The 22,157-nt window shown below is 39.7% G+C and overlaps 2 protein-coding genes and 1 long non-coding RNA gene across 8 annotated transcripts; 1 reads left to right on the forward strand and 2 right to left on the reverse strand.

The window, feature by feature from the left end:
* Positions 1 to 1,390: 1,390 nt before the first annotated feature.
* On the reverse strand, positions 1,391 to 13,394 carry mbd1b (methyl-CpG binding domain protein 1b). Of its 6 annotated transcripts, none has more exons than XM_018679970.2 (17): positions 13,283 to 13,394; positions 12,091 to 12,665; positions 10,887 to 11,027; positions 10,558 to 10,699; positions 10,190 to 10,476; positions 9,971 to 10,053; positions 9,767 to 9,810; positions 9,277 to 9,417; positions 9,102 to 9,185; positions 8,852 to 8,872; positions 8,653 to 8,745; positions 7,296 to 7,457; positions 7,015 to 7,194; positions 6,797 to 6,874; positions 6,622 to 6,705; positions 3,682 to 3,786; positions 1,391 to 3,578 (listed from the first exon to the last, which is right to left on the reverse strand). In XM_018679970.2, exons 2-17 carry the CDS (start codon positions 12,474 to 12,476, stop codon positions 3,105 to 3,107), a joined length of 2,505 nt encoding a protein of 834 aa, XP_018535486.1. In that variant the 5' UTR covers positions 12,477 to 12,665; positions 13,283 to 13,394; the 3' UTR covers positions 1,391 to 3,104. The 6 variants fall into 6 exon arrangements, with proteins under 6 accessions (XP_018535486.1, XP_018535491.1, XP_018535490.1 ...); XM_018679975.2 differs by having other exon boundaries at positions 7,015 to 7,173; positions 13,096 to 13,369; XM_018679974.2 differs by having other exon boundaries at positions 9,767 to 9,807; positions 13,096 to 13,367.
* A 20-nt stretch (positions 13,395 to 13,414) lies between these two features.
* Positions 13,415 to 14,497, forward strand: LOC127143122 (uncharacterized). Its single transcript, XR_007814322.1, has 2 exons — positions 13,415 to 13,540; positions 13,691 to 14,497. It is a non-coding gene; the product is annotated as an uncharacterized LOC127143122 (long non-coding RNA).
* A 536-nt stretch (positions 14,498 to 15,033) lies between these two features.
* Positions 15,034 to 19,993, reverse strand: cxxc1b (CXXC finger protein 1b). The gene is given in 15 exon segments (XM_051074624.1): positions 15,034 to 15,437; positions 15,651 to 15,803; positions 15,984 to 16,080; positions 16,171 to 16,220; positions 16,319 to 16,429; positions 16,633 to 16,797; positions 16,799 to 16,841; positions 17,432 to 17,610; positions 17,729 to 17,836; positions 17,945 to 18,091; positions 18,303 to 18,458; positions 19,047 to 19,183; positions 19,300 to 19,400; positions 19,505 to 19,620; positions 19,728 to 19,993. Coding segments are annotated over 14 exon segments (1,701 nt in total). The 5' UTR covers positions 19,612 to 19,620; positions 19,728 to 19,993; the 3' UTR covers positions 15,034 to 15,290.
* Positions 19,994 to 22,157: the final 2,164 nt, after the last annotated feature.

Below are 22,157 nucleotides of genomic sequence, written 5' to 3' on the forward strand. Positions count from 1 at the left end.
GTCGAGTTTTCAGGATGCTTGTTCCCGAGTGCCTTGCCACAATAAAAGTCTCTCTTCCGCTGGCGATGAACTATCATTAGCTGAACTATCAACAACTTCGCTGTTACGAAACGACCGACCACCAGCATAAGACATACTCCAACAAAAAAAACTCCACACGAAAACAAACAAACAAAAAAACTTTTATCTCATGAAGCTCGTTTGGCTAAACATGAGTTGGACCTATGTCGGGCAATATCGGCAGATTGGACATGCGAGCTAACATTATTGCAAAGCCTGTTGCATTTATTGCGATAGTGTGGTTTTAGCATTTTAACGCGTTACCTTGCCCGCTAATGTGGACAGATTGGTAGCAAACTAATGTGTTAAGTGGTCAGCATCTGCTATTTCATCCAAATTCCCGAGGTTGCATCTGGATGGCAAATCAACAAGCTTTGTTAATTAGTGCATCAGCTTAATTACAGCTACCTGACTAACCATTGCTTGTTTGCTTGGTAACGTTATCATCAAAGTAGGACTACGTCTCGTGCACCCCCAGCAACTACACTGTGAGGTCTGGTAAAGTCACCGACCGGGGCCAGTGAGATTTTCACAGATACTCGAGGCCACCTCATTACGTCGTGCGTGTACGCGCACGAGGAACAGGACGCAGGCTGCAGTTCACTTAACAGCCACAGGTGTCAGTAATAACAAGGCTTTCCAGATTTCTCCATACAGAACCTTTAAGTGGTCCTTACCTGAGCCTAAGCTACTAATGCCTAACAAATCTACTAAGCTAAAATTCCCATGCATATGTATAAAGTAGTAGGGTACAAATTTGTGGAAATTAGCTTTCTGGCTAACAGCAACATTTACAGAAATGTTGATTAAAGCGCATTGTTATTATACACCCCAAAATTAAATATATTTATAAAATCAAATAATATAATAATGTATTATTATTATTATTATTATTATTATTATTATTAATAATAATAATAATAATATATAATAATTAAGAGGAACATTTTTTTTTATCACTTATCTCCCTGTTTCTGCTACCATGCATGCTAGCATACAAAATGCATCCATAAGAAATGTATGGTTCAAACCACAGGAAATGCATCCCAAAATAAAAGTGAAGAATTTTTAGCGCCTAATTCTATAACAAAATCAAACACGTGAAATGTGTTAACAAGTCCTTGTTAAGTTGACTTGTCCATGATGGACCACAGGTTCTCTCAGAAATTGTTTCAGTTGTAAGAAGTCCATTCAAACATGTTTGATATATATATAATGTGTATATATATATATATATATATATATATATATATATATATATATATAATGAAAAGAGCCAGCAAAAAACTTAAATTGCACTCTGCCTTCAAAAAGACAGAAAAACCATCTGTTTCATTTCTTTGAACATGTTTTAATTCAAAGACTAAATAACGGTTTTAAAAAGAATAATTGACAGATCCCAAACATTTCAAAATTTGCACGGTTACTTGAGGAAACCAAGATAACAAAAATAAATCTGATATATGTTAAGAATGCATAAACTTTCACATTGTTAAAATCATTGAGTTCGTCAACTGGGGAAAATTGAGTTTTTATACACTTTAAACAAAACCCATCAAAAGTTTTTAATTACAATATCAACTATCAATCATCATACTATTCAAGACCAAAAATGGAAAGACAATGCAATGAATTTTTCCCACAACACCAAATTTCACCAGATGTCCTTTTGGAAAATACGTTTCAGCATATTTCAAATGTAACTACCAATTAAAAACCAGCTGACGTCTTCTTAAGTGCAGAAGCATGTGCCACAGACATGATGATGAATGTGACCTTTTTCTTGGGTTTCTGTTTATAATCAAGCCTTCAGCGAAACAGCTTTATGCTTTTTTACACGTTTCATAGTTGTGACATTATATTTACTGCATTGTAAATAAAAATACTCTGTTGTCAATTTGTTCAAATGTATTACAAATATATCAAGCGAACTGCTCAAGTATTGACTCCTGCTGAATCAATACTACATAGAGGTACTTATTGTTCTTTGCAAAACTCATCCTCTGTCAGGCTATGTTGGGAGCAGTGAATGTTTGAGAAAACTGATGCATGGTTGCCAGGAGCCCATCAGAACACAGTACCTTCATTAGCTTGATTTCACTCTCCCATGTCCTCTGGCATGTCTTGAGTTTTTTTTTTTTTTTTTTTTTTTTTTTTTTTTTTTTTTAGCAGTGGCTTTCACTTTGCCTCTGGCATAAAGCTACAACTGTTGAAGCAACAGTTGTTGTCTGACACAGTCTCCCATCTCAGCCATGGAGTCATGTGGGTCATCATGACTGACCTTTATGCTCCATGCTATACCTATACCTAAATGCTCTTATATCCCTCTCAGTTGATGCTTTTCAGTGTCTTTGTTGTAGGTTTGTTATATCATATTGTGTGACCTTTGGAACCAAGTGGATACCCCTCTGATCATTAATAATGAAAAAAGATGTATGGGGGGGTGGATGTGTTTTTATATGCACTGTACTCTGTCTAGTGAAATAAGAGTAATGTATGCAAGGCATATTTCACGGTCTCTTTTTTCAGTTTTTATCTCAATATACTGGTATACACAATAATTTAGAGGTTTGAACATTAAGTTAGTGCCAGCATTGCACCAAAAAATTCCAAAAGCTCTGATCAATCACTGAAATTAATGCTAAATAAACAGGATGAACATAAAGGAATATGTATTTCTCAAGTAAGAGTGTGGCTCAACCAACAGCACATATGGATTTTAGCTCTACCTATCACACTGTTCAAAGTCTGACATAATAAGTCATGAAAAAAAGCCCTACACCACCCAACAACATTAGACATCCGGAAAGGAAACGTGCTAGGTTCATAACGTCACAGCTCCTGGAATACCTTTGGTGAGTCTTCAAATTATCAAATCGTTTACTATTACGGTCCAGAGGTAAATATGTAGAATGTCCTATATGTTACCACCTTAAAAAAAAAAAAAAAAAAAAAAAAAAAGGTGTGGGGGGGTAGGGGATCGACGGCATAAATTTGCACCAGAATGGTGTCCACTGTTGTAAGAGATTTTCTCCTGTCTGTAGTTAAAGTCCTTGCAGCGCTCTGCAGTTAGAACAGATGCTCACATTCTTCTTAACCAAGAAATCACATGTTGATGCCCGCTCGAGCATGACTGGGTCTCTATTAGGGAATGGCTCTCTGGGTGGAAGGCCCTGGCACACAACGTATTTCTCCAGTCCCAAAAGCAGATCGACCACCTCGTTTATAGAAGTTAAGCGTGCTGGGTAGTTGTCGTACAGAGGGTGGGTGGGGAGCAGCGGCTGCTTTTGCACAGTGATCTGATAGCAGAAGCCTGGGTCTATCAGTACCATGGTGTCGGTCATACTGGACTGTTTTGAACACTGGATAAGCTGCAGCTGTGGGCCCTCCACCATTATGGCATACCATAGGATTGGCAGTACAGAGGAGCGCAAAGAGTGTAGCAGTTTCATTAGCTGGTTCTCAACATCTGCACCATTCCCTGGTTGGCTATCAGCCAAACTGAAGATCTGTGTGATCTGCAGATGACAACAATGTATATGAAAACAAATACACAAAATGTTCATGTTCTCTGTTGTTATCCAGGAGAACTAACATGAAAAGGCTCACCAAGATACTTACCATGGGCAACTCCTCTTCATCCTCTTCTTCCTCTTCTTCGTCAGCATGCTTTTGACCATCTCTGCCTGCGTGTGACCTCTCTGCATCCCATCTGCTTAGCTGGTTCTGGATCGACAAGGGCGAAATCATGAGCTTAACTTTTTAACTCCAACTACAGTCAGTCAAACCTCAATCTGTAATCCACGTACAACAAAAAATATCAAATCATGATCAAACCTAAGATGAAGTAAAACTGAATCACAGCTACATCAAAGTGTATGGAATCAGAATGAAAAAAAAATTGTTTATGTGGATAATGTTAAATAAATAATAGGTTGCTGACATGGGCAGTATACTGGACTCAGCAGCCCTCGACCCATAAACTCTGCGCCTTTCAAGCTGATTTTGACATGGAGGTGAAGCAGGGATTCAAGTGGTAAACACAGGACTGTGGTCAGAACTGAAAGGAAATGAAGAGCAGAGAAGATCAAGATGATTTACAGGGATTTGCAAGCTGCTGGGCAGCAAGCGAGTTTGGGTCTCATCAGCCTGATGTGGGTTTAGGATTGGATTTTTTTTTTTTAGGATTTAGGATAGGATTTTTTTCTCAATTTAAAAAAAAAATATCACCAAACGAAGTGTCCTTATATTTCTGCCTCATCAGCATTCAATGCTCGCATGTGATGCAAATACTCGGCAGCACTTGTGCATCATCAGTATTTGCAGTAGAACAAAGAATATGAGGCTTAATTCCACAGCCTCTGCCTGCAAAATGTGCTAAACAACATAAATACTGTGTTTACAAGAGGCAGTGGGGCATGTGGCAAAAACCATTTAACATATTACTGATATTCTATAGATATTAAAAAGTTAAGCTGTATAGCTAAACATACAACAGCATGTTGATGATGATGATCATATTGGTATGCAGAGCCCTTTTCCTCAGTCCACAAAATATTTTCTCAGTAGCGTTGTGGAGAATCAAAATGTTCATCACTTCAGGCGTGCACTGATGTTTTGTTTGGAAAGCAGCAGCAGCTCCTTCCATAGTGTTCTGCCTTGGTTACCATGCTCTATGCAACCATGCACCACGATTTGTGTATGGTACACCCATGAACAGAGATGTTAACCAGCTCCAATTATTCTTATAGAGCTTTAGCAGTTAGTCTGGGGTTCTTTTATTTTTTTGTTTTTTTACCTCATTGAGCAATCTGCGTTGTGCCTTTGGAGTCATCTTAGCTGGGCGCCCACTTCTAGGGAGAGTAGCCACGGTACTAAATCGTTTCCATTTATAGATAATTTGTCTGACTGTGGACTGATGAATAGCTAAACTCTTTGAGATGACTTTGTAACCCTTTCCAGCTTTATGCAAATCAACAACTCTTGATCTTAAGTCTTCTGAGATCTCTTTTCTGCGAGGCATGGTTCACATCAGCAGCTCCCTCTTGTGAACAGGAAGCTCTAAACATCTGAGTGTTTTTTATAAGTCAAAGCTGTTCTAAACCACGCCTCCAATCTTGTTTTATTTACTGCACTACGTGTTTGCCAACTCCTGACTCCAATTAGCTTATGTTGATGTCATTAGCCGAGGGGCTCAGACACTTTTTCCAACCTACGCTGTGAATATTTCGATAATTTATTCAATACAGACAAGAACAATGCAATGCCTTGTGTGTTATTAGTTGAAATAGGTTGTGTTTATTCATTATTGTAACATAGATGAGGATGTGGCTGTATTTTAAAACAAATTAATACATAAATGCAGATCATTCCAAAGAATTCACTTAATTTCTCTTGCCACTGTAGTTCAGCCCTTATTTTATTTTCTAGTTGAGACCACAAAGTTTCCAAAGATAACAACTATGTCTCACAGAAGGTTTGTGATAAAAGAGCATGCACAAGACATTTAGAGTATTAAATACTAATTGGAATGGATCAGCCACAAAAAACATGAATCTCTTAAGACATACAGTATATATGCTACTATCAGACAATGTGGAATAAGATGATTTTTTTTTTTAAAGATTAAGAGTTACCTAAAAGGAAATATAAGGAAAAGCTGATCAAATAAATAAATCTGCCCTATTCCCTCCTTCTTGTTTATATAGGTATGGCTCAAATAACACAGTGACTGATTGGTGGTGTCATCTAGAAGCATCAGATATTTCCATCAGATCAAGTGTAAGGTAAAACAAGTGACCACAAGAACAAACTGAAGGACAGCCAAGAAGAGATGGGTGACAAGTAGAGAGAGCAAACAGCTTGGCAGCGATATGCATCCATTACAAGGAGATCAAATTAACTTTTGCGGGTGGCCTGATGCCAAGTGAGTAGACGCATGCCTTATAACTACAACATCCCCAGGTCGACAGCATCCAAGAGCCTTTGTTACACATCATACACCCTCTCTCTTTTGTTCTTCATGTTTTCTGTGTTTCCCAAAAAATGTACTTGTGCGGTCAGATGCCTGTGCAACTTGAAGCAAGACAACAGAAATCTACACAAGTGCACACAAAGAAAAAAGATTAATCTACCCCAAATGGAACACTCAGAGATGCAGATGGCATCACCATACATTGGTATATTTAAAAAAAAAAAAAAAGGAAAAGAAAAAAAAGCACCTGGTCAAACAGAGCTTGGCTCCAGGCCTGGAATCACTGAACAGAGCCAGAGCCACAGGCAGGCCAAAGAACAGCATGACAACAGATATATAAGGAAATGGACAAGGTGCCAAAAGCATTTGTAAGGGGAAGCTTAAACAGACGGCCATGATGGCTCACGATCAGTTAGGTCTAGTGCAATTAAGCATTGGACAGCAAGAATTTTGTCCACCATCAGCCATAACAGTGCGCATATCTACACCAGAGCTGTGGGATATCTCAAGGAAAAGGCTCCTGAACTTATAACATAGAAACAATAAATGCTTTATTACTAAAAGGAAGCAGAAGAATGTAAACTTACAAGTTGACAATTGTTGTTATGGTTGCTGATATGAGGGACTCTGTCAGGAAGCCCATTCCGCTGTCCAAAATTTGAATAATTCAGCTGCAGAGAGGCAAACTCAAGTTGATACTTTTGGTTTTGAGTTGAGTTTTAGCTGACAAAAAAAATTGTAGATAAGAATCTATTTTCATACCTGCATAGATGATTGGTGGTTTCTCACATTCAGTTCACTGTGTTTACTACCGCTGGCAAGCTCAGAGCTCCAACTCGTCTTAACAGAAACACATAAGTAAATGAACATTTTATTAGATGCTCTTTCAGCAAGAGAACACAATTTTCTTTAAAACACATTCACTACAATCAAAGAGGAACAATGAAAAAATATGAACAACAAAGGCACTGTGCACTCACTGCTGGCAAGTTACTGTCATCATCCTCATTGTCGGTGAAGTCCAAGCTAAATTGTGGTCCTCTGTTTTTCTTAAAGCCTGACTTGCGACTGTATGTGTAGTGAGGTCGAGGCCTGCCCGGCAGCAATGAACCATCTGGCCCATAGTCTCCTTGCCCCATCTGGAAGGGCAGTAAGTGTCTCTGTCAAATATAAACACAGATATTTAAAACCTAGTTTAAATTTAAATTTAAATCATTACTGCAAGCAAAAAGAAACTCATTAAAAACTGATACAGTCTTACCATTGCCTGTCTCTGACACTGCCGTAGACGACACTTCTGCCTCTTTTTGTTGCTGCCTCCGAACTTGGGTTTGTCTATACAGAAATCACACGTGCCGCAGTCTTTCCTGCAGAGACAGGCTTTGCATTCTCCACAGGAGCGCCGTTTCCGCTTCTTATGCCACTGCGAATCGAGGATAATAAGAGAATCTATCACAAATATAAAAGCATTATGAAATAACTGAGTGAATAAATGAGTGATAATTACATTATTTTGTCAACTATATAGCAAGAGGTAAAGGAGCATTATGGTGAAAAGCTGTTAATTCAACTCAATATCTTCCAAAACAAATCTTCTAAACCTCAGACAAAATTAAGTCAAATATTAAAAAGGAAGAAAGACACATTGTCTTCTAAAATTAATGTTGATAACAGCTGAGTAAGAAATTCTTTTGACAAAACCATGGAGAAACAGAAACCCAAATGATCTCTTTGAGTTAACATAAAAATAGCAACATTATGTGCAACTTTCTTCCTATCAGACAGTGATGAGACAGCAGTTAGTGGAAATGTGACTTAATCGTATTATCTTTAGGCAGATTTTTTTTGGAAATTTGAATAAAATTTGCACAACATTAAATGGAAAATTGAAAACAAGTGAGTGCCCCACTAGCACCAATTCCTAAAGCTAATCATTCGCCACGTGTCAAAAACCAAAGACCCAGCCTGGAGAAATCTGTTTGCCTCTGTTGTGAATTGTCAATATGGACTATTCTTCCAACTAAAACTGTATTTTTAGCAAACCTATGAGGATAGGAAACAAAATAGTGCAGGAGTGGTTTGAGAAGTGTCTGTGAATGTTCTGACAGCTGGTTTCCCACAGAAACTGACATGGATTCAAGTTGGCCACAGCTACTGTACATTTCTCCATGAAGGAGAAAACTGTCAACTTTCACAAGCTGCTATTCAAGCCTGAAGAGGGTCACAAACAGTTTTGTTTTTTCTGCATCACTTTAGATAATTCATGTCTCCATGTCTGGTGGAGGAGTGGCACAGTGGTGCAATGGTTAGCACTGTCTCCTCAACCAGGTTCGAGCCCCGGGGCTTTTCTGTGTGTGAATTTGCATGTTTATCCCTGTGCCTGTGTGGTTTCTCTCCAGGTACTCCGGCGTAAATTGGTGACTCTAAGTTGCCTGTAGGTGTGAATGTGAGTGTGAATGGTTGTTTGTCTGTATATGTTGTCTTGTGATGGACTGGCTATCTGTCCAGGGTGTACCCCGCCCGTGTCAGCTGGTTAGCTCAGCTCCCATGACCCTTAAGGGATAAGTGTCATAGAGAATAAATGAATAAATGTCTGTGGGACACTGGGTTTTACTCACATCATCATCGTCGTCAGTTGACATATCGTCCTCATCGTCAACGTCTACGTTGACTGAGAAGTTTTCTGTGTCACTGCTTTTGAGACTCGGATGCTGCAATGAAAAATAATAAAACACTGTCAATGAGAGTGGTGAAAACGCTATACCCCTGAGTACTGTGAATATATATTTAATTTGATCTTATATCACAAAAAGTTACCTGTGAGTCTGCAATTTCACTCTGTAAAATAAAACAATTGTTGTTGATCTTGATAATAATACTGAGTTGATCAAACAGTGGAAACTTTGCTTTAAATTTGACACGGAATAAAACGGTCACTGTGACATTATCAACAGGCAATTTAGACATTCAGAATGTGTGTTGTCAAAGCAGTAACACGGAGACCTTTGGCCCTCCAGCAAACACAGGAAACATGTTCAACTGAATGGATTATACAGGTTTTTCTTACCTGGAAACTCATGCATGTGTCATCAAAGGTTTCAGGAATGTCAATATAAGGCCTCTGCTGCATGAAGGTTCCACTTCCAGGGCCCTAATGTAACAAACAGAAACAAAAAGCATGAACGTAAAAGACACATAAGCGATAAGCATCAAAATAAACAACTGTGTACTTGGCAGTTTACCTTGCGAATAGGACATATACATTTACGTTTCCGGCATATGCGTTTCCTGGACTCGGGGCTCTGCAGTCCATGCTTGCAGTTGGCACACTGCCCACAGTTGACTGTGTTGTGGCATCCCACACACTGCCCACAAGGAATCCACTACAAGCGAAGTCGACCAGAATGAAAAGGCAGATTTTATTTATATTTTATATACACATTTTAACACATCTATCAGAAGCCTAATTCTGGAAGAACATAAAAGAACATATCTTCTTAGTACTATAAAATTCACAAAAGCCAAAAGAGATTATATGTGCTGTCATTGTCATTTTCAACAATGTTCCATCCTCCTTTAAATGAAACATTCACGTACTGTGAAAATCCTGACTCCATGGTTTTATTACTCTATTATTAGTTTCCAGTGGGCCATAAGCTGAAGTTTTGGCTACTTAAAGCGACTAAAATGTAGCTGTTCACGTACACGTCCTGTTCACACACGATGCTTTACCTTTCTGAAACGAATCATCGGATGCTCCTTTGTCTTTGAGGCTGCTGGAATCAAAAAGACATAAAGAGCGTAGGATGAGTAAAACTGTTAGAAGGTGGTATCTCTTACCCCACCTCTGATATTTCCATGATTTGTTTTTTTTTTCTATTTCAGATACTAGTGAGGCCTAAGAGTCACTCTTAGTACACACATGCACTGACATACCCCAACAGGAGGGACAGCAGGGCCTCTTCCTTTGTTTGTCATACCATGTGCCTGTGAAGGAAATACCACATCTGGCACAGATCCTGCAGAGAAATATGAAAATGTGATAATGTAAACCCTTATGATTTAATGGAAATACTCAAGTGTCCTGTTAGTTGCATCAGTAGTTTTAATGGTGGGATTAGGCAATCAAATACAAACTGAAGCAAGTGGACTCACAGAGTGCTGTCCTCTGACCCAATTTCTCCATTTATCGAGGGGAGTGGGAGCGGTTTGGATGATGACGGAAGGGGAAGTTTAATTTTATCTTCCGCCGGTGGATCATCACTGGGAGAGACTTGGTTTGGTGTTCCCATTGTACGGTGCGGGGAGAAGCTTGTCTGGTTGGTTTGAACGTTTTTGGGCCCCAGGTTGGGGGTGAGTCTGTGGTGAGAGTCCGGGGTGTCGGCTCCCTCTCCTCTCTCCATGAAGCTGGACTCTGAGGAAGAACGCTCCCGCATCTTTCTCTAACGGGTTAGGAAAGTGAGGGAAATTAAGTGTAAGGCAGGCACATCTTAAAAGTTTTAAGCGATAAAAAAGGCTGGTACCTTCAGTCTGTTTCGAACTCTTATGGGTAGTGCTTCACCATCGTAGAACTTCCCCGTCTTATATTCAAAGGTTGTCAAGTCAAGTTGCCCATCCAGCACTATAGTCAGCTCTACTCTGCTTCTCACTCGACCACCTTGTGGACTGTGGAGGAGAAACATAATTACAATGACGAAGAACTGGACGACAACCACATATGCTTCTCTTCAGACATACCTAATAAAATGGACAGAGAGTTATTGATAAAAAAAACGTTTCTGCTCTCTGAATTGACGACAATTGTACAGTGGGTTTTTTTTTTTTTTTATTCTACTACTAGATAGTAATTTACCTTAGGTAATACACATCCTTCTGGCCAATACTGGACCCTGAGCGCCGAACAACTTCTTTGCGTTTCCAGCCCTCTCCGAGTACCGGCCAATCCTCCCATCCCTCGTCAGCATGTGATCGCTTATGGCGGGGAACGTGAAGCCTGGATTTAAAAGAGGAGACAGGAACGCGCGTGTGAGAAATCTTTATACTACATGGGAAAAACTGACTGCACAAGACAACTCTGGTATTTTTGAACCTGGTCCTCATCATCCCATGTTTGGTTATAACTGACTTACAGGGACAAAAATCTTTGGAATTAATGCAGCATTGAGCAACAGTGATGTACCCAGCGACCGAGTATAGCTGTCCACGTCAAGTACGTCCACTAAAGTGCTTGTTTTTGCCACTGACAGGCTCAGATTGTTGTTATGAGTGTCTGACAACTTTATGACTAGGATTCCTGCAGAGATAGACCTACTTACTAAAGACTACAATCATTTTTCTTTAACCAGAAACACCATTATACATCTCTACCAGACTTCACTGACAAAAATAGGAATTTCTCTCTTTGGGAGTTGTTGGTCTACCGCTGTCTTGATTGGTTAGTTTGCTTGCGGTATTGTGTGGCCCCTTTAGAAAAAAGGATCTGAAGACTTCCTCCACCACTGAAAGTCGCACAGTAAAACAAACTAATCAATTGGGACACCAGTATTCCAGCAGCCTCCCTGTTCTGTGAGGTAAAGTTACTGTTTTTGCCAATGGTCTGGTATATAGCCATGTTTTACTCCTTAATAAAAGGGTCTGTCTCTGCAGGAATCCTATCCATAATGTTGTCAGACACTCATAATAACAATCTGAGCCTGTCAGTGCCAAAAACAAGCACTGTAGTGGATGTACTCTCAAAATTATGGGAAAATAAGCCCTGGGTTCAAAAATACAGGAGTTAAACTGGTAACCACCGCCTTTAATTAAATACACTCCCTGGTGAAATAAGTCAGAGAATTTGTACAGCATCATAGCGCATATGCACCAAAACACTGAAAATGTGGGTTGTATGCTTGCACACAGTCAAAAATCTAAATCCAAATGAAAGGTAACACTGCAGATACAATAGAAGAGAGGGGCTCTGCAGACAGTCAACATGTTAGAATGCCTAAGTGACAGCATATTACAGTAGTATTACATGACCACAGACTGGAGGACAACCACATTATTCAACCTACTGATTTATCTTTTTGAAAGCCTTCTCGCTGCCCGCCACACTCTCACTCCTTTCACTTTCTCCTGCCAGGCTTTCCTCCTCTGCATCATTCCTATCAACGCTGTAGGCATCATCATCCTCCTCAAGGGGCTCGAACCAGTCAACGGGAGGCTCACCCCCAGTGGCCTTCTCCTCCTCCTCCTTTATCTCTCTTGGGGCCTCCTCTACGGGATCTGAGCTGGGGTTTTCTTTTGTATCAAGACTCTCTAAAGGTGCCATGGGTTCCTGTGCTGGTTCAGCCTCAGAGGTGTTTTCTGCTTTGCTGCCCTGCTCCTCTGTGCTTTGTCCCACATCTTCCTCCACAGGCTCTGTGCCAGGGAACGGGCTCTCAGGTGGTTCCTCGTCCATTGATGCACCAGTTCAGCCTACACAGTGTTTTCCTGGAGACAAATAAGATATCCTCTACAGTCGATCTTGCAATCCATTTAAAGTGGTGGAACGGCAAGACTGTCCGTGGATGTGGCCACTTAGCTCTGGCCTCTGAGGTTAGGGCAGGCAGGTGGTGGTTGACAGTTGCTCAGTTTTTCATGACAAAACCTGGAAACAAGGGTGTTTTAAAGATTAAACACACCACACGTTGTACAGTGCGCTCAGTTAGCCCTGTGTTGTGTTATTGTGATGTTAGATTTGAACAACGAGCTGCTGTTTTTACACGATGACAATAACTTAGCGAGCAGACATTCAGCATTTACATCATAAACTCACTAAAGACACCGGGTGTGGCTTGTGTCCTCGTCTGGTAAACGCTAGTTAGCTCCCGTAAATATATAGCTACCTTTATCAGTAGTAACTTAGCTAGCAATGGGATGTAGCAAATGTTAGCAAGCAAATTCAATGTTAGCGACACTAGCTAACCTCGTTTGCTATGAAGTGATGTTACTGCTGAAAGTGCTCTGATTCTCCGTTACTATTTCTTACTAGGTATTTTACCGCATACTACCAACAGAGCGATGTCAGAACCACTTACGCAAGGTAGCTAGAGAGGAAGCACTGAAAGTGAAAACGGCAATAGCGTTAGCCGCCGTTAGCTACAGCGTCCCCTCTCCATGGTTCCTGTGCAATTATGCTGAAATGATTCCACTGAGTTGCGAACTGTGTGTCGCTACCACTTTACAAATGTTTGCGGTTAGATGGGCCAACAAATACACCCCCACCTTTAGGGTAATATTCCCCAGATGCTTAACATGACTGCACCACTTGACTTTAAGAGGTAGAGCTTACTCAGCCAGCAACCAAGCACCGAGCGCCGACGGAAACGGTGAAAGGACAAAAGAAGGCAAAACCCAAAAGACTCAGTTCCCTCTCGTTCATGAATGTTGGCGCTGATCCCGCCTTGAGGACAAAGGATTACGGGAATCAATATGGATTGAACATATACTTCCATCAACAATGACGGCTCAGTTACCTTTAAAGTAAGTGATGGATGATTAATTAACAACATCGTGAACAACACCCAGGCAATTTTTGCCAATTTATAGCCAGCCAATATTAGCTACCAATACAGTATTTCCACTATACAACCAACTTTTTAAAAAATTGATTCGTTGTTCACTTTTTCACAGTTTTAAGACATTGGTTCAACATCACTCAGTCCATGCAAATATTCTGTTCGGAGAGAAAAGTAACAGAATTGCTTCACCAATCAACAATGTGGAGGTGGAGATGAACACCTTAGTTAGTAAACTGTGCTGCCTTCACGTCTTTTAAGAGAGGAAGGAATGTGAGGACACCACATCAGTGGGAGTGAGGTGTTTTTCATGCCGATAGAAGATGTCAGAAATGTTGTTACAGGAAACACAGCTTGGAAACAATTTACCATTAATTGTAATACTAAGTTTGTCCCTTTGTGTAAGCACTGTTGAATGTTTAGCATTTGAAGGCATCAGTGTTTGTTAACACGAAAAACTTTAATCATTTTACAAAAACAAACGGTAGCACAATCATTGTTTTGTCAAAAATGGAAGAAAAAAACTTGTGCTACATACACAAACTGTCCTTTGTATAAGATTGTGTAAAGAAAATATTTAATTTTGTTCAGCCAATTGTTGAAGGAGGCAAAAAGATGAAAATGTGAAGTTCTGGTTCACATCTCCTAACCATTTCCTGACCCAGATGTAACACCAGCATGCATTCCGAACTACACATTTACAGATTTTTGGCTGTTTTGAAATTGCCTTTGTTACATATAGTCGTCTTTATGTGTTCAAAATATGTTATACTACTGTTCTAAAATCATAAACCTGTGTTTAGGGGTGTTTAATGGGCTGCTCTTACACACCATCAGACTCTTTAAGATGAATAAATGTTTTTTTTGTTTCTTTGTTATTTTTTACTTTTTGTGTTCTGACTAAATAAAGAGTGTAAACTTTGCTGAAGCAGGAAGACTTTTTTTCACCCTGCAGAAAGGAGAGTGAACTGAGATAAGGCTCCTCCACAAGGTGGTGAGAGGTTAATCCCAATTAGGTGTAGATTAAATAATTGCTAGAGACTCATATTCTTCTATTCCTTCCATTATGAACAAGGCCTGAGGGTTTAGGTACAGTAAGTTTAGGTACTGTGTGAAGACTCAGTAGTAGGCTCCAGTGCTGCTTACTATTTTGAAGGGAACGTTACCTTTAGAGACCACCTTCGCTCATTTCTACTAGACAGCTCTCTGCGTTGCCAGGATTATCTTCACAACGAACAAATTAGATATAATAACATATTGTGTTGCTTTTTTTGCATAGGCTTAGTGTTTTGGTAGTGGTACAGATGAAGTGTAATATGATCAGCATGTCAGTGTTATTTCTGACAGTGTGCAGTCTAAGCTGCAACATCCTAACATACGTGTCAGTTCACAGAGAGTATGCATTCTTGGTTTAGGCCAAAAGCCAACAGAAATGATGGAAGAAATGACATGTACATCAGTAGTTTAAGGTGTTTATTCAGGGCATTCACACCAAAAACAGCAGAATTCAATCAGCAGTAATTCATCTACCAGCCCGGAAAAAATATATATCCATTTACCACTTAAAGTTAACTATCATACAAAGATTTTAAAATAATTATCTAGTTAGAAAACCAGTTTTCATCAAAATGGTATTTATTGTTTAATTAAGTGTGAATCCTTGACACTCAAATCTTGCGTTTTGTACAATGATCCACAGATGAGGAAGAGGTTGACTACCTATCCTTGTTGCTACGGAGATCAGTCGTCAAGGGGTCATGCTGAATAGTCTGATGCAACATCAGAGCGAGCAGACCAGCTCTGTTGGTCATAGCAGTCCTGACGTTACGCTCCTGTTCAAAGAGCTCGTCCAACTTGTACCACTGTTGGAAACAAAAGCACAGGATAATGCTGAAGCTTTGGTTTAATCGATGTTATAAGTTGTTTAGCACCAGAAAAGTGAGATAATTATCACTTCACTCACTGTGGGTCAATGACCAAGAGGCATTTGCAACTGAAAATCTACAGGATTTCCAATAAATAATGCAAAGTTCTGTCTCTTTAAACCAAAGCACCAGTCATTAAGGTTGACTTACCACCCTGACTCGCTCCAAGTCCACCTCAGCTCTCCTGAGCTTTTCCCAGTTGTAATGCCTGTTGCATTTTCTTTTGGAGACTCTGCAGTATTCTCCTGTCAGCTCAAACACATTCTTCACCAGAGGACATCCGCACACTTCATCGACTGGGACCTGGACACCGGAGGAGAGGAAAAACAACATTAAAAATGGGAGACTCCACTCCAACACTACTTGAAGCTTAACAGGCTACTACTATCAATGTTTACAATTTTAGACCAAGTTGGGAGTTTTTAGTGAGCCACTGAAATTAAATTAGAATTAGAACTAATGAGTGAAAAGTGTGTTACTGACCTTGGGATCTCTGGAATGTTCTGGACACAAAACCTGAAGCCTCTTGCAATATGTTTTGCTTTGTGGATTGTACACGTCACAGAAGAGTCTGGTTGCTCTGTGGACAAACCAAAATGGTTAGTAAGGCAAGGCAAGTGAGTTAGGGAAAATGCATTGTATACACGTTGAGAGTATTTCCTTTTCTTACCCTTCTATTCTTGTAGGGTACATGGATCCAAAGGAGGTCTGACTCTCATACTGTTGAGACAATCATTAGGGAGAGAAATGTTACTCGGGATCCTTATGCTTTTGTTTATATTTGATGCTTAGAAGCAGAGACACAAAGAAATAATCACCTTTGCGTAACATCTCTCCATATGTCTCAGCGCCACTTTTGGATTGATGGGATGACTACAAGACACACAGAAAATCTGCAGATCTGTGTCCTCACTATCACCTTCATTCACCTGCAAACAGCAGTAAAAGCAGTTAATTGAAAAGTGTTACCTCTGCTCTTCTTCTGCAGCTTCAAACAAGCAAATAATGCCTGAGATTACAGTTTCAGAGCTGGTCTTCACTTTGACTAGACCCACAGGAACCTCCTCCAGCAGTTTTGACAGACCAAGTTGTGTAACTGACTGAACATGTGTGCAGGCTGCTGCCAGCTCACCTCTTCATCCTGCTGAACCGCCTGCTGCTTGGCCTTGGCGATGATCCCCTCCAGCTCGTGGAAGCGTCGCTCCATGTCTGTGAGGCGCAGCCGGGCGTTCTGCTGCTCCCGTCGGATGCGCTCCAGCTGCTTCTTCCCGTGCTCCTCGGCAATGCAGGGACTCTGCTTGCCACTGCTGGATACGCTGGGGGAGGATCTCATAGATCCGGCTGTGGATCAAAAAGCACATAAATTAATTCATTTCAGTGCTAAAAAATTCAACAAAACGAGGACTTGCCTTTGACTTAATTTAATTAGCTTGGAGGAAAAGTCTCCCATCTATGAGACACTACACTAAGGATCATGATCAGAGAGACAAGGAGATAGAGGCAGTGGGATAACTGCTGATCGATAGTGACAAACCTAATCAAATTATGAGTTCTAATTCCAGTTTCATATGATCCGAACAAGACCTAATGTTATACTGGCCAATCAGACAAGACAATACAATATCTAAGTGATCAAAAAACTGCACCATTTTACCAGTATTTAAGCCTTCTAACACTAGGTGGAGTAGTAGTGCTGTCATTTGAATAAAACAAGGTGACATAAGTAAAAGAAAAAAGGTTTTGACCATGTCCATTATAGGAGCAAGGTTCCAATTATATTGAAAAAAACAAAACAAAAACGTAAGCATCAAATAAATAAAAAAATCTCTATTTAAATGCATTAGAGATATTGGCTTTGTTTGCTCTGGAATACAGTATCTATCCTGATGGAAACACAATATTGCATGACCAGTGAAAGTGAGAGTTCTTACTTGGCAGCTAACTTCATGCCACAGTCCTCGGAGCAGTATTTGGAGTTGGGTCTCGCTGCCTCCACACAGCTCGGCCCAAGACACTGACGCAGCCCTCCACTATCCCGCAAATCCCCCTTCTCACTGTGTCTGGTTCTGTCTTTGTGCTTCTGCTTCTTTTGGTGGCGCCGGGACTCTTTCTGGATAGATTAAAGAAAGCACAGGTTGCAGACCAGCTGTTACCAGATGTCTTACTACCATTTACATTGTTAACATAGCATTTCAAGTAACTATAATTTACAAGGAAGCAAATCTTACTTTCTTGTCAAACTTCTTCTCTCTTCTCTTGACGTGTTTCACCTTCACTGCTTTCTTACGCATGACAGGACTGAACGGCGGCTCATCATCGTCATCACTAGCCCATGCCTGGGTGTGAGGAGAACAAACAGTAACTCAACATATAGTTCCTGAGGAATGTTTTAGTTGCTGAGACAAGCTTTATAGCCAACAATATCATGTCAGTTGTTCTGCTACCATGTTGTCTTCAAGTCCTGCCATCTTGTACTGCTGGTACAGCTCTGCCTCACTGTCGTAGTCGTCAGAGTACCGTCTCCGTCTGTGGTACGAATTGTCCCTCCTTTCCCGCAAGGAGAATTCTTCATCCTTTACACGCAGCATTTTCTGTCCAAAAACAGAAAGCAACAGGTTGTACATTTTTTAACAAAGCCACAAGGGTATGCACAGATACACCAGAGATCAGCGAGAACTAATGGCATCAAGAATAGAAAAAAAACCCCATATTTTAAGTTTCTAAAAATGACTTATAAGGTTACGTATGAATGACGCATTATTAGCACATGGCATAATCTAATTTGAACACAAGACAACTTACCCTGGCTCGAACCTCACATTGCCTAAACCTGCACTTCTGTCTGATTTTGTTGGGGCCTCCAAACTTCTTCATGTCCTTGCAGAAGTCACACTGTGCACAGTCCTCAGTCCGCCTGCAGGGCTCACACTCCCCACACATTCGGACTGAACGCTTCACCTAAGGAAAATTAAATGGACAATAAAAGACTGAGAATGCATTCTAGGAAACACTTTACATCCCACATATTCACCTAACACTAATAAATGAGTAGCTATTGCCATAATACAAAGTATTCCATAAAATCAATACCTGACTTGTACTTAGAAATATCAGGTATTTGTGGTAACCTTAATCACTGTTAATATTTATATGGATAACTGCATAATATAATTAATATTAATATATTAATATAATTGATAATTGCAAGATGAAGAAACAAATTATTGTTGTAGTTCATTATTAGTTATTTTAAAAATGTGTTGATATATAAGTAAATATATCAATAATAATGCTAATAGTAATGCATGATGTTATTCATGTCAGTGAGAAATGACTACATGTTAGACTCTAGAAGATCCAGTTATCTGGTGAGCAGTCCCTGGTATTTAACCTTTGTGGGTTTAAATACCTGGGACTCCTTCACATCCTGAAACACCTTCACGTATCTACAAACAACTCCAGGTGCCCCTGATTCAAACTTTCTTAGATTACCATGACCATGGAGTCAATAAAGCTTAAGATAATTAGGTCAGGAATACAACTTACTTTTGATCCACGCCTCCTTTCACTCTTATAGTCTGGAGTACTTGGGGTGCTGTATTGTTTTTCAGCCCTTTCAGGTTCAGATTCCTTCTCTCGGCTTTTCTTTGATCTGTACTTTATTTCCAATAAGGGGTTTTCATCTGGTAACAGGGAGAATAAAGTTATAATGTCTTGATTATTTACATGGTTTGTGATAGATTTCATGTTAAGCATGGCAATGTTAAATTCTGTGATAAAAGACACATTTTTTTATCACCTCTGCATCTCATGCAGTACCATTCCCTGATGGCCTTCGCCATCTTCTCAGTGATGTTAATGCAGTTGCCGTGGAACCATTCGTTGCAGTTATCGCAACCACTGTCAGTGCGAGAAGCAAAAGTAGAAAATAAGGATTATGCATCGTTGCGTCCATACACAGTAATGGACTGACTGAAACAACAGCTGTGGTGTAGTGAACATACATCATGAAGCAGTTGATGTCTGGTTTCCGGCATATGCAGTAAAGTGGTGCATTCTCCCCCTCCATACTACTGGTCTCAGGCCCTGGTATAGGGTCAATGTCAGACATTTCGCTGTCCTGAAAAGCAGAATATGCATCACAAACCACATTACAAGTAATTCTATTCAACACCAATGATAACATCTACGCTTTTCTCCAGCACACAAAAACAGAGCCTATTTTACCTCTCGCTGTCACCACTACATTTTCAACTCTGTACTCTCCCGCTTCCATTATTTTGGAAAATATCATCATGTTTATCCCATTGTGAAGACGTAGTGTCCAGCGTTTGTTACTAAGCCAAAGCAGCAGTAATCCCGTTGATGCTACAACTACAGTCAGCTAACGTCGTTGTCTTCCAGCACGATATTCCATTCTGCACAGTTTCAGAGTCTGTCTATTTAACGTTAGCTACATCATTAGCTTGTACAGTCTGGAAAGAGAATTTGATGTGTTGAAATGCAGGCACTGTTAAAAATTGAAGGCTGGTCAACAACCCGAAGTTAAAGGCAAACTCTGTGTGTTATTATCAGCTGCTTTGTTTACACACAAATATAACGTCAGTCAACGCGCTAAAGCTAGCTCCAATAGCAGTTAGTCAGTTAGCATAAACTAAATTAACATTAACAGGTCGCGTTTGTCAGCTAGCTTACGTTACTGTACTAAATAAACACAAAGCGGTCACATAAACTATGTATTTATCGTGTTCAGGTTTAACAGGACTTCTAATTAAACGCTGTAACTAAAGTTGGATCACAACATCTTCCTGTCGGATGGAAAGTTAGGGCCGTGCAACCTATTAGTCGGCCAAATTACATTCCCAAATCATAGGTTTGATTAGAAACAACAGTATCTTTCAAGTACCTACCATTTTATATGGACCTTACAGTCTTTGGTCGCTCTACAAATAAAGCAACAAAGGCAACAAATATTACGCAAAACCGTGAAACTAATTGCTCTACGACTAGCCTTATGCTAAGGTTTACACGGATATAACATCGCTCACAATCGGCTAAACTCGTTACTACTCGCAAAAAATATCATCGGTCATTGGTCGGTGTCTCTCTTCCCTTGAAAAATTTGCGTCCAACTTTGCACTGTCGCCACCTGTTGGATTTGTTACAAATGACTCTTAAAGGAAGAAAATTACACCAAACACAACATTAATTCAATGTGCCTGTTAGTCAGACCAAGCATGAAACAATGTCATATTGCCTTATGTTAATATGTAAAATAATAATTTGTAATATATAAAAACACTGCTTTATTTATAATCTTGATGATACTTGCTTACATTAGGTGCTACTATTATTTACTATCATATTTAGATAAGTTGTTGATGTAGGTGTTTCTGTTCTGTGTTCCTTGTGGGGGGAGAGAGAGAGAGAGAGAGAGAGAGAGAGAGAGAGAGAGAGGAGAGAGAGAGAGAGAGAGAGAGAGGGAGGGGAAGGGCCTGTGTGATGCAGTTACACCTCCACTGCTGGCAACCAACACATCACTGAGGGATATGTCTGTGATCAAGGCTGCATGCTGGATCGCTGATTTCTAGGTATGCCACGAAAAGTAAGTACAATTTATTTCTTGGACAGCTTGCATCATGCAGAGAGCAACAACGAGACATAAACACAGCAGGTTTTGTGGATTCCTGTACATTATAGTGATGAATCACATAAAATATATCTTAAATGCCTTTACAAACACAGTGTTCATGATGTTATTGTTGTGGCACTTAATTCCATTCATCATATTAACTGGAATTAAAATTCATTTAATGTAAATAATCTTTATTTGACTCAATTTTCAGTATACTCTGCTTTATATGAATAAGTAAATATACTCTACATCTTAAACAATATTACAATTTACTTAAAATAATTAATAATGTATAATAAAAAGTTTAAACTAAGATAATGATAATTATTATTTAATAAAATATTTCAGATAAATGAACTAAATGTGTTTTCCTCTGCTTTACCTGCAAATTAAAAACAAAAGTAACTTGTCCACATGTCACATGAGGTATTACTTGAAGACATGAATTATTAATGAAAATCAAGATCTCACATTCTCCTATAGCTGTCAGGATATCCGTATGCCACCTTTCAACTACACTATAAATGTTTCCAAAATGGAATGAATAATAGATTAACTGCTCTGCAATTTCCAATATGTCCACTCATCACTAACAGCTACGAAACCTCAACTACAAACGTGACTCCGGGTCTGTGGTTACGCCAAATGATGAAGTTTATTTTTCATCCTTATATTACAATGCTAATGAGTGAATTATCTCAGTCTCAAAGGAGAAAAGTAGTCATTTTGAAGAGAAGTCGGTCAGTCTGTCAGTTTTCATTTCTTTTGTCCTGCAGTAGACAACATATTCAACTGGAGCTGCGATGAATGCCAAACTGAATTCTGCAGATATGAATGAAAAGATAGATGATGGGAGTGTTGCCAAACTGCGGCTCCATGACTCTACAGCCACAGATTTACTGGCACCTGTTAAAGCTGACAGTCTTATTGCAGGTATGTCCACAGAGAGCAGGTACAGTGAGTGATGGGTTGCAGTCGTTCATGTGGGTCTTTCTGTTCCTTGTTGTGCAGGAGCTTTGACT

The sequence above is a fragment of the Lates calcarifer genome, linkage group LG12, assembly GCF_001640805.2.
Source record: "Lates calcarifer isolate ASB-BC8 linkage group LG12, TLL_Latcal_v3, whole genome shotgun sequence".
In the NCBI taxonomy this organism is placed as follows: domain Eukaryota; kingdom Metazoa; phylum Chordata; class Actinopteri; family Centropomidae; genus Lates; species Lates calcarifer.

Bases quoted from the DNA above. Each gene is read 5' to 3' on its own strand.
- mbd1b (XM_018679970.2), bottom strand. From the start codon at position 12,476: ATGGACGAGGAACCACCTGAGAGCCCGTTCCCTGGCACAGAGCCTGTG. The intron at 8,746-8,851 runs GTAACTTTTTGT...TTTTCATTGCAG, and splicing joins GTGAAATTGCAGACTCACAG to CATCCGAGTCTCAAAAGCAG. The intron at 3,787-6,621 runs GTAAGTTTACAT...TTGTCGATCCAG, and splicing joins ATAACAACAATTGTCAACTT to AACCAGCTAAGCAGATGGGA.